General features: G+C 42.2%; 1 protein-coding gene across 14 annotated transcripts in view; it reads right to left on the bottom strand.

Annotated features, from left to right (window-relative positions):
- Window positions 1-636: 636 nt before the first annotated feature.
- The window catches only part of citb (citron rho-interacting serine/threonine kinase b), a 73,537-nt gene continuing 59,384 nt past the window's right edge, over window positions 637-14,789 (bottom strand). For all 14 annotated transcript variants that reach the window (XM_075468234.1, XM_075468236.1, XM_075468245.1 and 11 more), the window contains 11 exons: window positions 10,954-11,034; window positions 10,638-10,773; window positions 10,295-10,434; window positions 10,093-10,185; window positions 5,839-5,947; window positions 5,620-5,748; window positions 5,321-5,401; window positions 5,140-5,218; window positions 4,882-5,055; window positions 3,984-4,272; window positions 637-1,082 (listed from right to left, as the gene is read on the bottom strand). In XM_075468234.1, coding sequence (XP_075324349.1) covers window positions 1,059-1,082; window positions 3,984-4,272; window positions 4,882-5,055; window positions 5,140-5,218; window positions 5,321-5,401; window positions 5,620-5,748; window positions 5,839-5,947; window positions 10,093-10,185; window positions 10,295-10,434; window positions 10,638-10,773; window positions 10,954-11,034 — 1,335 coding nt within the window. In that variant the 3' untranslated portion in view covers window positions 637-1,058. The remainder of the gene's footprint in view (window positions 1,083-3,983; window positions 4,273-4,881; window positions 5,056-5,139; window positions 5,219-5,320; window positions 5,402-5,619; window positions 5,749-5,838; window positions 5,948-10,092; window positions 10,186-10,294; window positions 10,435-10,637; window positions 10,774-10,953; window positions 11,035-14,789) is intronic.

The raw sequence follows: 14,789 nt of genomic DNA, 5'->3' as shown, positions 1-14,789 counted from the left end.
TCAAGAAAATCTTAAGTTACTTTCTAACATCAACGTCTACTTATTGAGTTCAAATTTAAGTGTATACATGACAGAAAAAGAACAAGAGAAAGAATCCAAGATCAAAAAGCGACGAGTGCTGCTTTAGGTAGGCTAAGTCATGCTCACTGATGGGACGAATGAATGTGGTCTTACTGGCCCTAAAGAAACGACACTGGGAGGTGATGAGCCCCCACGGTTACTAGACTTCATATCACTGCACAGAAACGGGACATCTGTACCACAATCAGCGGCGGTGGACTAAGAGCAAGCTGAGGCGGGTTCGGTCGGCCTGACTGTGCGACGTCCAGCACCAGAGGCAGAGCTGTTAGGTTTGCAAAAAACACGAGGAACATCTGGAGCAAAACATTGCTTACTTGTTGTTTTACAAAGTGTGGCCGGACGACAACGGTCAATAAAGCAGTCATATGCAGTTGTATATCAAAGCCTATTTAGTCAACTGGACCAAAGAAACAGGTCGTGTAACTTCTGTTCAAATCCAATCTCGTGTGCAAAGTAATGCCCCCTGTGACCACTTTCTCTTCATGGTTTATGTGAGTAATTGAAAGTTTGATTTTCTGAAGTGCAGAAAAGGATTTTAACGAAAGGCTGAGTGTGTGTTTCTTAACCGACGACATCATTTATCTCCCTGCAACGTCTTTAGAAACTCATTTAAAAAAAAAAAAAAAAATAGACATGGCTTCACCAGCCAACTGTACCCTTTTTATCTATAAAAACCCAGACAGCGATATGTACAACTATGAGGATATTTTATAAATTAGATGCTCTTGATCTGTAGATCAGCGTAGGTTCCCTGCCACCATGTCTACTGCGGGAAAAACACCCATGAAAGCACGCATCGGAGGAGACGTCTCCCATTGCAGGTTTGTGTTGCTGAACGAGGAACTCGGGCTGCACTATGTACAGGCGATGGAGCTGACGGTCAGCCTTAGCGATGTGTTTGTGTGTTTGTGTGCTTGCACTCAAGAGTGGATTAAGGGTGATCTCTTCAGTCTCAAGTTGTGAGCATCTCTGAGAGTTCACACGGACGACTGATCCCACACCTGCAAGTCAAGAGCACGGGCAAAGGTCACAAGCTATCATCGAGTACGACATCCATCAACATCAAGTTAATCATGCGGTGGTGGAGCTTGTAAAATGACTGGGACTGGTCCTGACATCGAAATGTGTCCGATTTAACCACAAAGGCTTTATTTTCATTTTTTTTCATTTTGTATTCAGGAGAATATTTTAAAGAAGGTATGGGGAAAAAATTAGGTTTATTGCATCTATTTCTCATTTGTCACTGAAAGCATCATCAGGGGCTTCTGCTTTTACTAATATACAGGCATGCAAACTTGCCACCTTTCGGCGAAATTCGCCGTTTTGAAATCAAAATGGGTCATTCTTCTGAATCGCGTAGATCCGAGGAGAAAAAAAAAATGGGGGGGGGGGGGGTGAGCATGTCAACTAGCGAGTGCAACTGTGAACCTCAAAACTACACTAGACCTATCACCGCTCTCTTCTCTTGACAACAAATGACTGACAAGAGTGGCGTGTGAGAGAAGCACTATCACCAATCAGAAGTGAGGAGGGCGAACATTTTGCCCATTTGAGGAGGTCGTTTCATTCGTCGTGAGTTTATCAATGCAGAGTCCGGAGAGCTCTGCCACAGGTCGTATTTGAGAGTGCGACCCCCATCCCCTCGCTGTTCGCCCACACCCCCGTTGATGATGACAGCCTACAGGTGCACTCGTGTTCATCCAGTATGATGCACCATCAATCGAAGTTAAAAGGGGCACAATGTAGGATTACGTAGTGCTCGTGGCATGCATGTCTCAAAACTTACACTGTCATGAAAAAATGCCGTTTAACTAAGCTTGCCGCGAGAATGTTTTTCATGTTAGAGTGCCAGCTGTCGATACAAATTTGTCTCTGGCGGTACGTCAAGTGAATTGCTGATATAAGTTTTTCCCGTGGAGCTCGTTTGGCTCAGCATGCCAAAAGTTCACTTTCGTGGTTTAATGACAGCGGACCGTGAAAGTGGTCGGGAGAGTCATCGTTCAGGCTAAGCATAGGCTGTCTTGGGGCAGTAATTAAAGCTGCAGTCTGCAACTCTTTTTCAAGCATAATGCCTGGAACTGTCCGGGGATTCTGAAAGTAGTACATTAAATACCCCAATACAAAAAAAAAAGAGTTCTCTAGGTCCCCTATATGTCCCGCTAGGTCCCTCCAAAGCCAGCAGGTTTGTTTACAAAATTGCAGACCGGACCGGTAAAAGGTAACCAATCAGGTTACGAGCTGGGCTCTGCTGCCTGTCAATCACCGATTGTGCACGCGCGATACAAGGTAGGCTCGTCCCCACGCTTATTTATCTAGACTATTGAACTTAATTTCGGGCTAGTCTACTTACTGTGTCTTCCATGATCGCAAATGACAGGTGAGTTGATGAATGAGGAGTCGTGTAGGCGCATCTGGCGTGCACGTAGACGTGCACGAGTTCTCATGTGTTTTGAAGGGGCGGGACAGGAAGTTGAATAACTTTTTATTTTTCGGTTAAAAAATAAGCATTTCTTGCATTTTGCGACTACGGAGGTCACCGTTTTCAACTTCAAGCGTTCTGATAGATCATGTAAACTCTTAAAATGCCAAAAAGTAGGACTTTACGTATGACAACAACAAATCTTGCAGACTGCAGCTTTAATTAAACGTTTAATCCTACATACTTGTAGTATCCCTTTAAGGACCATGGGACTAACTTTTTCGTTAAATTTAATGTAATTAAATGTATGATACTACAGTTAAATGCTTTTGAAGACCTGTGATGTTATATATCAAACACATAATAGTACAGTAAATGCAATTGATAGGCCTACTGTACCTATAAATTCATCTTTTATGCTGCACAGCTGTTCTCTACTTAATGCAAATGGGACATACTGTATATTTTATAATATATATTTTGTATAATTTACAACTTAATGCGTCTCTTGTTTCCGCTTTTCCGCGCGTGCCGTGTGTCCGTGTACCCTTGTCACCTTTTTCACCCCTGACCAGTTTGCATGCCTGAATATAAACCTGTCAGCTTTGGTGAAAAATAGCCCATATAAGCAACAGTTATTAACGTTAGCCTCTTAAAAACTGACATAAAACACAAAATAACAAAGCCCAGCTTTTATAGAGCTGATGATTCTGTGTTTTAACAAATCTGGGCCAATTCAGCGCATGACGTGACAAGACATAAGAGAGGGGTGAGTACCAACTGTCTATGGTTGAACTGCAGAGGGAAATCTTAAAAGGTCTGAGAACAAAACTGTCAGTTTGGTGGGTGGTAGTCTGAACTTTCAGGCTCTTTAACAAGGTAATAATGTGAGAACTAAGGATTTTAGAGGGGTGGAGGAAGTTAGTGGGTCACTCCCCGTCCTAAAACGGGTCAATCTTAAAAAGGTGTAAATTCGTGGTGGAAAAAAGGAGCTGTTGTGCTTATTCACTGAGCTTATTTTGAAGTAAAGGGCAGAAAATGTCTCCTCTATTGAACAGATGCATATATGAGTGTTTACAGCAGCATAACTGAAGGAAATCAAAGGATTTTTATCTTTCCAAGTAATATATATAAATATCTTTGTATTGATAAATGACAAAAAAAAAAGAAGAGCAAAAATGAAATACTTTATCATGATTTGACAAAGATATGTGATCAAGAAACCCAGAGCCTTTGATTTATTATGAGAGTGAGGTGTCATGTTTGAGGGAAACTTTGTCCAAATAGATAATAAAATATTACAAACGGAGGTGCAAAAAGTCACCTGCAGTGTATCTCAATGTGTCATTTTCTAGCTCTAAACATATTTTATTCATTAAGTTTTATTGCTATTTCTTGCTTGATGCAGTTTTCTTGCTTCTGCTCACGGACATCAAAGATTGATGAGAACATATATATAAGCTGATGATCCCGCTGTACATACCTTGTTGACAGGGGCCAGCTGTGTTCGGACAGACCCAGCATGGAGTCGAGTGCTGTCCCCGAATCTCCCGGGAGACCTCTCTCTGCGACTGTCCAGCACCCTGCCGGGCGACTTCTCCCTGTCCAGAGGTCGGGCGGGTGATTTGTCTCTCCTGAACTCCGTGCGACCCTCCCGGTAGCGATGTGGGGTGCTCGGCTCCCGATGCAAGCCGTCGTGGCTGCCGGGCCCTGAAGTCAAACGCTTAGAGATGTGCTCCGTGTAGGTGGGGGGCCCTCGCTTACTGGGACTGCTGTAAACAGCACAGCAGAGATCAACAGCTTACATCAGGCCCTGACTGTTTTAGCAGGCAAGCAACTCTGAACGTGAAGAAGATTTCATACGCTGACAGTAGATGGTGCTGTCAGCTTATCCAGAATATTCCACTTCCAAAAAAACTGCTATAAAAACTCCACAGATTAATATTTAATATTATTAATTACATTGAATATATAATATTCAGCTTTTGTCAGCAGAAATCTCTTAAACAAATCCAGCCCTGCTCAAAATCACCAAACACCCTTTAAATGCCAGTTTGATTACTTGATGTCACTGTTGTTATTTATGTAAAAACACAAAAAATTTGTTATTTTCCAGATGAGACATGTTGGGGGATTTCTCTAGAACTGCATTTTGGATGTGCCAAGGATTAGCTGAAAAATGTACTTTGATGCATTATTATTTGTTTGTGTAGCATCAGATTAAAAATGTACTACCCTCTTAAGTAATTTAAGGACAAAAATGTTCCATTAAGTCTGATTAAAACTGCGGTTTTTAAGTTTTAATAGCAGTTTTTTGGAAGTGGACATAGGTCAATTAAACTGATGCCTGAGGGTCAAACTCAGTTGTTTATTTTGCTGACCCGCGACTGGAGCCGGTCCTCTGCAGCTCTCCAGACTCTCGGATCAGGCTTCCCTTACAGCAGATGACTCGTAGTTTGTTCTGGTAGGACGAGGCGAGGTAAATGGCTCCGGAGGAGATGGCTGGGCCCAGGTAACGAGGGTTAGGAATGTCAAGGTGCGCCAGCACTGTGGGACTGGAAACATGGGGGAATAATGTGCTCAGAAGCTCTAACAACCAAAATAAAAGAGTTTACAATTTGATAGACGATCGACCTCACCCCAGAGCAGCGTGTCCCTGAACCTCGATGACATCCAGGGAGTTGAAGTAGGTGACAAACAGGTAGGGCTCTCTGTAGGCTGCATCAGAGGAAGAAAGGAACAGCATTTCTCAGCAAGCTTTACAAAGACTTAAAGATGACTTAAAACAAAATGTGATAAAATATCTATCTGTTAGATTACCAAACGACAGAGGCAGGCGGCTCCACTTGATTTCCTCGCTACGGCTTCTTCGTCCATAAGAGTCCACAAACACACCAAACTCTGTCACAAAAACAACATATTTTTCAGGCCCTTCGTCACACACTTACATACAATCACATAATTATGAGCCTGAAACAGTGGCACATAAAGAGAGCAAGAAGAGAAAGGACTAAAGAGCTTTTACACTTATAGAGGTCAGTGTCAGGCCTAAATATGGTAACCTCTTTAGTCTGCAGCCACAGTATTGAGGCTTTTATCTCCACTGTGCTCAAACGCACCGTGAAAACACAAAAGGTATTCCTCCTTCTGCATACTGCTGGCCACCTGCATGATGGCAATGGGGAAACTGTGAGAGGAGGCCGCAAATATGGCTGAGGCCAGAGACACATCATTCTTGTCCAAGAACTCTGCAGAAGATAAAGCAGAAGACGGGTTAAATGTGAGTGATTCAGTCAGCATTATCCTGGGGTGTGATCCCGCTGCTGGTGTGTCCTTGCCTTCAAGCACATACTGCTTCATTTCGATCTCGTAGAACTTGTTGGTGCCAATGATGATGCTGTAGCTTGTCAGATGGATGCAGCTGCAGGGCTCCAGAGTTTCAATTTCCTGACAGACAGAGCATCAGGTCGCGAGTAAAACAAAAGTATGGCATGTTTTTATCGGGTTTATGTATATTCAACTAAATAACTGGCAAATCTCATAAGCAAATATTCAGAATAGAACATAGAAAACATCAAATGTTGAAAGTGAGACATTTTAGCTCATCTTGAATTTAATGGCATATCCTAAAAACTTGAGATGGGGGCAACATGAAGCAGGAAAAGTAAGCGGTACAAAAAAGGAACAGCTGGAGGAACACGATTTAACTAATTAGGTTAATCAGAAAAATGTTTGTAACATGATTGGGTATAAAAAGAGCACCTTAGAGAGGTAGAGTCTCAGAGGTTCAGCAATTTGCAAATAACCACATCTACTAATCATGGATTAATTTCAGAATAATGTTACTTCATGTGTAATTGTGAAGACTTTGAATACTCGATATCATCAAAAGATTCAGAGAATCTGTGTGCATGTTCCTGATCTTTGAGGCCTCGGGCAGCTCCTTACATGCTTGTAAGACTCTGTATGAAAGAGTTTTACTCGTATTGGGTGCATAAGTGTGAAAGTATTTACAGGTATAACATATGCTCCCATTCAAAGAATGTTTTTTTCAGGGATGACCTTTTGTATTTCAGCAGACAATGGGCCTCATGCAAGAACATTTTCGTATTTTTATTCTAAATTTCTCTCACTTTTTTCGTACGAAGGTCTCGTACGAACACGCCACGTCAGATTCAACAAACGCTCTTAACTTCGGAAAAAGGGTGTAAACGACCTGCGTAAATGATGAATCCCACCCATGCGTATTTAAGGGGCACATGCATGAGGATAGTAAATTTTCATACTCCACGCCCAAAATTATACCATATAAGGCTGTGCTTCCTCGCTCCTGTGCCAGGAAGTGTTGAGTGTTGAGTCATGAGAACGGCATCAAGGCGCATAAAGAACAACTTTAGGGGCTCTGAGACTGAAGTTCTGCTTTCAGAGATCCAAAAAGGAAAATCTGTCATTTTTAGCAGTGTCAGCAGTGGAATTACAGGAAAGCTAAGAAATGGGAAGCAATTAGGAGTGCTGTTAATTCATTGTCACCTGTAGTTCGTAATGTCACCGAAATAAAAAAAAAAAAAAAGAAATGGTTAAATATGAAAATAGCTTGAAAAAAAAAAAACGTCTCGCCATGGGCAGGCGCTCGATGACTGCAACTAAAGCCGGGCAATCAGTTGTTGCCTCATAATGATGGCTCTTTGATGGGGTGGTCCATGAGGGGGGTCTTCTGGCACCACACCTTTTGGTCTGCCTGGGCTGGTTCAGGTAGTAGGAGACCCTCGTTCATGGCAATATTGTGCAAATCTGGCATGCCTTCTCTGGGCTATAGAGCAGTTTGCCCCCCCGCTGTATCGTGACACACCCAACTGGCCTTCAGCTTAGTGTGCTCCACGACAGCACGGGTGCTTTGATACGTATATGTGTCTCGTGCTCCAATTATGATTGGCAGTCCAGCCACGGGATGAAAGTCCCTCTTAATTTGTACTTGTTGGACAGCGGTGTATGGGAATTTGATATACCATGGGTGATAAACTGATGAGAGCTTTGATGACCAAGGGGAGCGCACGACTCACAGAGAACTGGGACACACCCGATCAGTCCCCAATCTCCCTCTGAAAGGTTCCAGTGGCCAAAAATCCAAGGGTGGTCCAGGGGACGTGTGGTGGAATTGGGTTTGATCGGCGTGTTTCTCTGGAGTTGTGGCTCTAGCAAGCTGCATATGTGCAGCAGCACAGTCCTTGGCAGTCTTAATTGCGATGTCAGCCATTCGTCTGTCTCCGCAAGGATATCTACACGGTCTCTTCAAGAGCCTGACGCGCTAAGGCATCCAAAAGTAGCAAGTCAGCCGCTGGTTACACTTCCTATTGACCTTGTTATATACAGATTCAAATTAACCTTCAATTAGTGCATAATTTAAATCAAACAGAATAATCTCAGCATCATTATGGGGTATAATGTATATATTTATTTATGTTTGCTTCAAAGTAATTAAATATACAATCCATTAGTCAAGCAAACTTGATTGGAATAACAGCGGACTATTTTACGAAACTCCTATGACGATCTGGTTCACTCGTAAATTCTGTTCGTACCTGAAAGAAAACGTAAAATACGAAAAGATTGGTGAATGCGCAAATTTTCTTAAATCACTCGTACGCACGGTTTAAGAACAAATCTGTCGTACGAACGGTTCTTCCATGAGGCCCAATGTTAAACCCCATACTGCTTCTATTCCAACAGCATGGCTTTGTAGTAGAAGAGTCCGAGTGCTGGACTGACCTGCCAGCAGTCCAGATCATTCACCAACTTAAAACATTTGAAATACAACAAAGAAGATTCAGGACTGCTGAGCAGCTAGAATCCAAAAAAAAATGGGACAACATTCCTCTCCCAAAGGTTTGTTAAGTTCTGGCCAAACCAGCTAATGATGCACTGATTTGAATCAAGTGTGTTGAAGCAGGGAAACATGTAAAACATGCAGGACAGCAGCCCTTGAGGACCGGATTTAGACATCCCTGCTTTAAGCTAATAAATTCAACAGTACATGTCGACAATTTATAATTTATGCTAATATTAGTCAGGTTCACTGTGTACAAAAATGTACTTTTGTGGGAATTTTTGGGGGATTTGTTGACCTATACATTTTTGGAATCTGCAGACCTTGAGGATTCCAAAAACCAATTTTGCCACTTGAACAGACACCTGTATGGCGGCCATTTTGGAATTTCAAAACGGGCGCCATAAAATACAGAATTTCAGCTACCTTGGCCTCTAAACAACCTAAAAACTCAATTTAACATGCCAGTCCTATGTTTTCTTGGTCAAGGAATCCAATGGTGACTTCAAAATTATGCTCAGAATCGTGCTGTGGCGCCTCCAAGGGGTGGGAAAGAAAATTGTGGCACCTCCAAGAAGTGGAAAAGGAAATTGTTACTCTAATCCCCCTTAATGACCCCATGTCAGAAGTCCGGGAACAAAATACTTAAAATTTCTGCATATGATTATATAAACAATGACAAAGGTAAATTAAAGCAGTAATCTGTACATAAATATGATATATATTTATTTCACCATAGGCTGGTAACAGTCGGGACTCAATATAAAATTCTTTATAAAGGGAGCTGAGGGGCTAACCCAGTGTAAAGCCTAGGACGGGTCTGTTGTCTCTCAGCGATGAGTCTAATCATATCGGATTGGAGACACTGGAAGTTCATACAGAGACATGTATGTATGGATGTGTGCAAGAAGAGTTCTCTTGTAGTGAGCACACTTAAAGATCTGCCGTGTAGTGGCAGGGCCAAACACACCAGCCTCAATCCATGCATCATCTATCCCAGAATTTTCAATGCATGTACCTAGTGCCCGCAGTGCTACCATCACAGTGTGTAGCTCACCCAGCCTGGGAAGAACTGTTCTTTTCAAACCATCCCTTGAGTCCAACAGCGGCAGAGGAATGGAAAGAAGTCCTCAGGAATATCGCAGACCATGTTTTTTCCTGATTTAATGGGGTTCATGAATTGCTTGAATTTTGATATAAATTTCACTTTTCTATGTGGGACATGCTTTGTCACAACTCTCAAGAATCAGTGATGTATGTTACTTGAGGGGGCAGTAAGAAGGGTAGCGATTTTCTTTCCCACCCCGTGGGGGCGCCACAGCACGATTCTGAGCATAATTTTGAAGTCACCATTGGATTCCTTGACCAAGAAAACATAGGATTGGCATGTTAAATTGAGTTTTTAGGTTGTTTTAGAGGCCAAGGTGGCTGAAATTCTGTATTTTATGGCGCCCATTTTGAAATTCCAAAATGACCGCCATACAGGTGTCTGTTCAAGTGGCAACATTGGTTTTTGGAATCCCCAAGGTCTGCAGATTCCAAAAATGTATAGGTCAACAAATCCCCATAAAATTCAGGTAGGTCCACAAAAGTACACAGGGAACCTGACTATATAGGCCTCTGATTTAAAATAATTTTTTGTTCAATTAAGATCCACTTTTACAAATATAAAGCTAGTTAAGTATTCCCTAATATTTCCTGTCTTCTTCACAGGATCACGTCTCACTCTCAATCACCCGATGGTTCTCTTTTGATGTTTCTCGCTCACCTTACGAATGCAGTATTTGTTGAGATTGTCGTTGTAACGAAGAATGGTTATTTTGTTTGGCATTGCAGCACATATACAGGGCCCGTTGTCTACCTATAAAGAGAACACGCACATGAGTTTGTACATATTTTAAATCAAAACGCCAGAATCTAACTTTAAAAGACACGGTTTGCTTTGGTCCACAGAGGAGAGGAGAACCTACTCTCCCAGCAGCGAACAGATGGCATCCTTTCACAGTCTCAAAGATGAAGGGAGCCAGTTCGGATTGGCCGGGCAGGTGGGACTGAGCCAGACACTGTTTCACTCTTTTAATCTCCACCAAACACAGCGCTCGCTCATCCCCTGCAGCACACACATACAGACAGAGACAGGTTGTAATTTTTTGTCATCCTGATACCACCTGGATCACATTTACAAGGTTTACCAATAACAGAGTGACCCTTCAAAGTTTTAATTCTACAGAATAATCAAAACAATCCCAGCTCACTGATGCCAACTATTTGTACCTGTGGGCAGTACAGAACATGACAACATGGACATCTCACCAACAATCATCAGCAGTTTCTCTTGCTCTTTGATGATCTGAATCTGGAAAACTGATCCCAGGCCAGGGATGTGAGTAAGGGAGTTCTTAATGACATTCAGAGCGTACAGTCCCTCTTCAGATCCCACCAGAACAATCTGTCCCAACAGAAATTACAGTAAACCAGAATTATTGAGGACATATTTTAAACTGGAGCAACATCAGGTGAACATTTGCTCAGTGCTCCATTCATAAATGATAATGTTTCTGTTTTTGAACATAAAACTGTATGTTTAATATACATGGACAATCCCCGCTGGCATGTTTGTAAGCTGTACCTGATCTGTGAGAGGAAGGGTGCAGTTAATATCCAGCCTGTCGTCTCCCTCCAGCTTCAGCAGAGAATTTCCAAGCAGCTTCTGAGAGAGCGGAGAGAGTAAACTGTAAGCTAGATCCCAACCTCATCATGACCTTAGAGGGAGGAGTTGGCTGGAGAGGGATCACAGGGTCAGAGGTGGGACAAAGTCACATGTAAAGTCTCAAGTCACAGGAAGCGATTCAAGTCAAACTTCACACGTGTTAAACAGCTACGATGTCTGTTTTACAGTTTTAATCAACTTTTTAAGAAACCGGCTGTTTTTAATTATCAAAGGGATATAAAATATATTTTAATTACTTGAGCAACCTTTGATTAAACTAAACCTTTTACATTGGAAATAAGTGAAATTACTAAAAGATATTTAAGAAGATTTAAAAAATTTTAGATGAATTTCTGTGTTTAGACACAAGACAATGCATGGATCAAGTTATTTAACTTATTTGATCAGGTTTTGCCTGTTAAAGTAAGTTAAGTTAAAAAATGATAATAAATTTAAACAAAAAAAAAGAAATAAACTTGACTCATTGTAAACAATAATTAATGTTAGCCTGGAGATCCTTTTAAGTTACTATTTTCCTCAGAAACGGAAAAGAAACTAATATTTATGATCGTAATTTTCACACAAATTAAACAATGGTGACAACTGTGTACAAATAAAACATGAAAAAACATTCACTTCCATTATTTTGTGCAGGAAGTCCTCTGAAAATAAAAATACATCCGTATTGAAAAATATAAAAGGAATGCCACAAACTTCAACTGTAAACTCTTGTTTTTACCAAACAGCTGAAGAAACTAGCTTTATATTTTACTCTAAAATTTGAATAAAAATCTGTATAGTCCCTCAACATCCTGCAGAATTTTGCATAATTATGACTTTAAAAATGACTAGCTTTATTACACAAGCCCCAAAAGTTAATTTTCAAAAACCCAGTTAACCTAATGAGACAGCAAACTTTAAGAAGAATGATCCAGGCTCAGTGGGTTACAAAACTATATGAACCTGTGGGATTAACAGCTAATTTGAAGGTGAAATATGAGCCACGTGTTTTTCAATCACTGTGCAGTGAGCAGCAGGGCCGTAAAGAGAAAATCATCCATCTATCCATTTTCTATACCCGATTAATCCAATTCAGGGTCGCGGGGGGGGGGGGGGGGGGGGAGCCCATCTGGAGTTCATAACAGGGACACTCTTGGGGACTATTTAAATCAACCTAACATGCATCTTTTTGGACGGTAGGAGGAAGCATACATGGGGAGAGCATGCAAACTCCACACAGAAAGGCCCCAGCTAGGATTTGAACCAGGAACACAGTACATGTTCTCATAGTTTGGGCCTCCTAAGCCAGGCACTGATAAAAAAAGTCTTTCACAGGACCTGAAGTTCATTTAAGTTACTGCTTTAAATACTGCTACGGCTGTTTGAAAGAATGATGAATAGTAACGGGTTTGTTTTCTTATCGTTCTAACATTGGGACACAACAGATTTCAAAGGCAAACGTTTATGTACTTTTTTTGTCTCTCACAGGGTTGTTTTCGTATATAATTTTTCTGTCTAATTTCTTTAAGTGGCTCTCTTTATTCAAACATTTAACAAACACTTTATCAGGGTGACCAGACGTCCTTTTTTTACCCGGACATGTCCTCTTCTTGAGAGCTGAAATTTGCGTTCGGCTGGAATTTATCAGCCTCAAATATGTTTACATCGGATTTGTGGATTCACTCCATACTCTATTATTATTATAAACTTGCTCTCCTCATAGCTTACAGCATAGATCGAGTGGAAGTGACTGGGGCGAAGACAAAGTACAAGTTTTGGAGAAGGTCTCCCTCTCCTTGTACATTCTGACTATAGAGAATTGGCCCCTGGCCTTCTCTCTTCAAACATTAAATTGGTCAGCATTATGATGCACACCAATGACTGCCCTCAGCATGAGTTTCTCTGTTTACAACAGCTAGAAAATGCCGAAATGTAAATGTAAATACATGAACGAACTACAGAAGAAAATACCCATGTTTTCGTCTTGGTCGTGACGCATGGGAAGCTCTGTGCATGACGTGCAAAGCTATTGGCTGTGACCTATAAAGATATAGGTTTTATTTTTCATATATGTCTTAAAGTTGTTGTTTTATAATAGAAAAAAAATATATTTCACTTTATTTAATCCTGAGACAGAGAAAGAAACAAGATACACTACATCTCTCAACCCAGCACCCCAGCCCACCCACCGCCGCTGAGGCGTCCTCAAGTCTGGTCACCCTAACTTTGTATTAAAGGGGACATATTATGCAAAACTCACTTTTTGCAGGTCTTTGTGTTCATATTTGGGTCTCTACTGTTCCTTTAAACACTCCAAGCGCGAAAAAAACCCATCCATCCATTTTCTGTAGGTCAGTAGAAAGACTTTGGTGTCAAGAAAAAAATGCTGCTGTGAGCCATTTGGATGGCTCCCTTCTTGTTACGTCACAAGAAGGGAATTTGCATTTACCTGTCGAGTCCCCACCCACTCCCCACCCTCTACATTAGTTGAAGATCCGCCATCGTGTATCGAGCATCGAGCATACATGGCTACGAAAGGAAAATCACACATGAAGTGTTGTGTTGTTGGCTGCAACTGTGGTGCGTTTCTGGAGACTCAGGTGTCCAGCAGCAGCTACTGTCTCTGCCGGTGATATCTCCCGGTGGTTTTCACAGCCACGAACAGGTCAGCCTGTGTGAGCTGCTCCACCGGGGCCGAGGGGGGAGTGCTCCTCCGCGCTCACGGCTCTCCTCTCCCGGGCCAGCCGCCTGAAATAAGCTGAGAAAACATCCGCGCTCCCTGCAGCCGGCAGCTTCTTCAGTGAGGACGAGCCTCTCCTCTGCCACCAGCAGACAGGTGACTGCGGCGGCAACAGCGCGAGGTCCCGCTGTTGAGAAAACATGTGCCGGGGGACCGAGGCTCGCCTTCATTTCAGCGGGACCTCGCGCTGCTGCCGCCGCGGTCACCTGTCTGCTAGTGGCCGGGAGAGGCTCGTCCTCACTGAAGAAGCTGCCGGCTGCAGGGAGCGCGGATGTTTTCTCAGCTTATTTCAGGCGGCTGGCCCAGGAGAGGAGAGCCGTGAGCGGGGGGGAGCGCTCCCTGTTCGTGGCTGTGAAAAGCACCGGGAGATATCACCGGCAGAGACTTCTGCTGCTGGACACCTGCAGTCTCCAGAAACGCACCGCAGGTGAGTCAGGCTGGAGACTGCAGAAGCTCTGCACTGAAAACAAATGAACCCATAATTCATAGGGAATAGATAGATAGATAGATAGATAGATAGATAGATAGATACTTTATTGATCCCGAAGGAAATTCAAGCATCCAGTAGCAAGACATAATAAAGCAATAAAAATGTTTATACAATTATAAACACTTTAAAAACAATCTAAGAATAAAAAAAAAATAGTTTTAATATACACTCTCAGAAAATAAAGTACAGAATTGTACATTTAGGGGTATGATGGCTTGTCACTGGGGCAGTACCCTCTGAAGGATAGTTTTGTACCCTTATACTGAAGTAGCCTAACACAGACTGTCTATTGTACCCCAGCATGTAGAAAAAAAAGGTACATATATGTACCTTTTACCACTTGAGTACATATATATACCTTTTAGACCCTCAAAACAAAAGGGTAAACAGTACATGCAGCCAGAGGCTTCTCATGAGCGGGGCGGGGCGTGGCCAGCAACAGCTTATTTGCATAAAAGTGACAGAGCCCTTTAAACGGCTCAATTTGGGAGAGACTGAAACTGGCAAGAATAGAGCTGGTGAAAT

The sequence above is a fragment of the Odontesthes bonariensis genome, chromosome 6, assembly GCF_027942865.1.
Source record: "Odontesthes bonariensis isolate fOdoBon6 chromosome 6, fOdoBon6.hap1, whole genome shotgun sequence".
Lineage (NCBI taxonomy): Eukaryota > Metazoa > Chordata > Actinopteri > Atheriniformes > Atherinopsidae > Odontesthes > Odontesthes bonariensis.
Note: the sequence above shows the minus strand (reverse complement) of the source record. Positions and strands in the feature narration are given on the sequence as shown.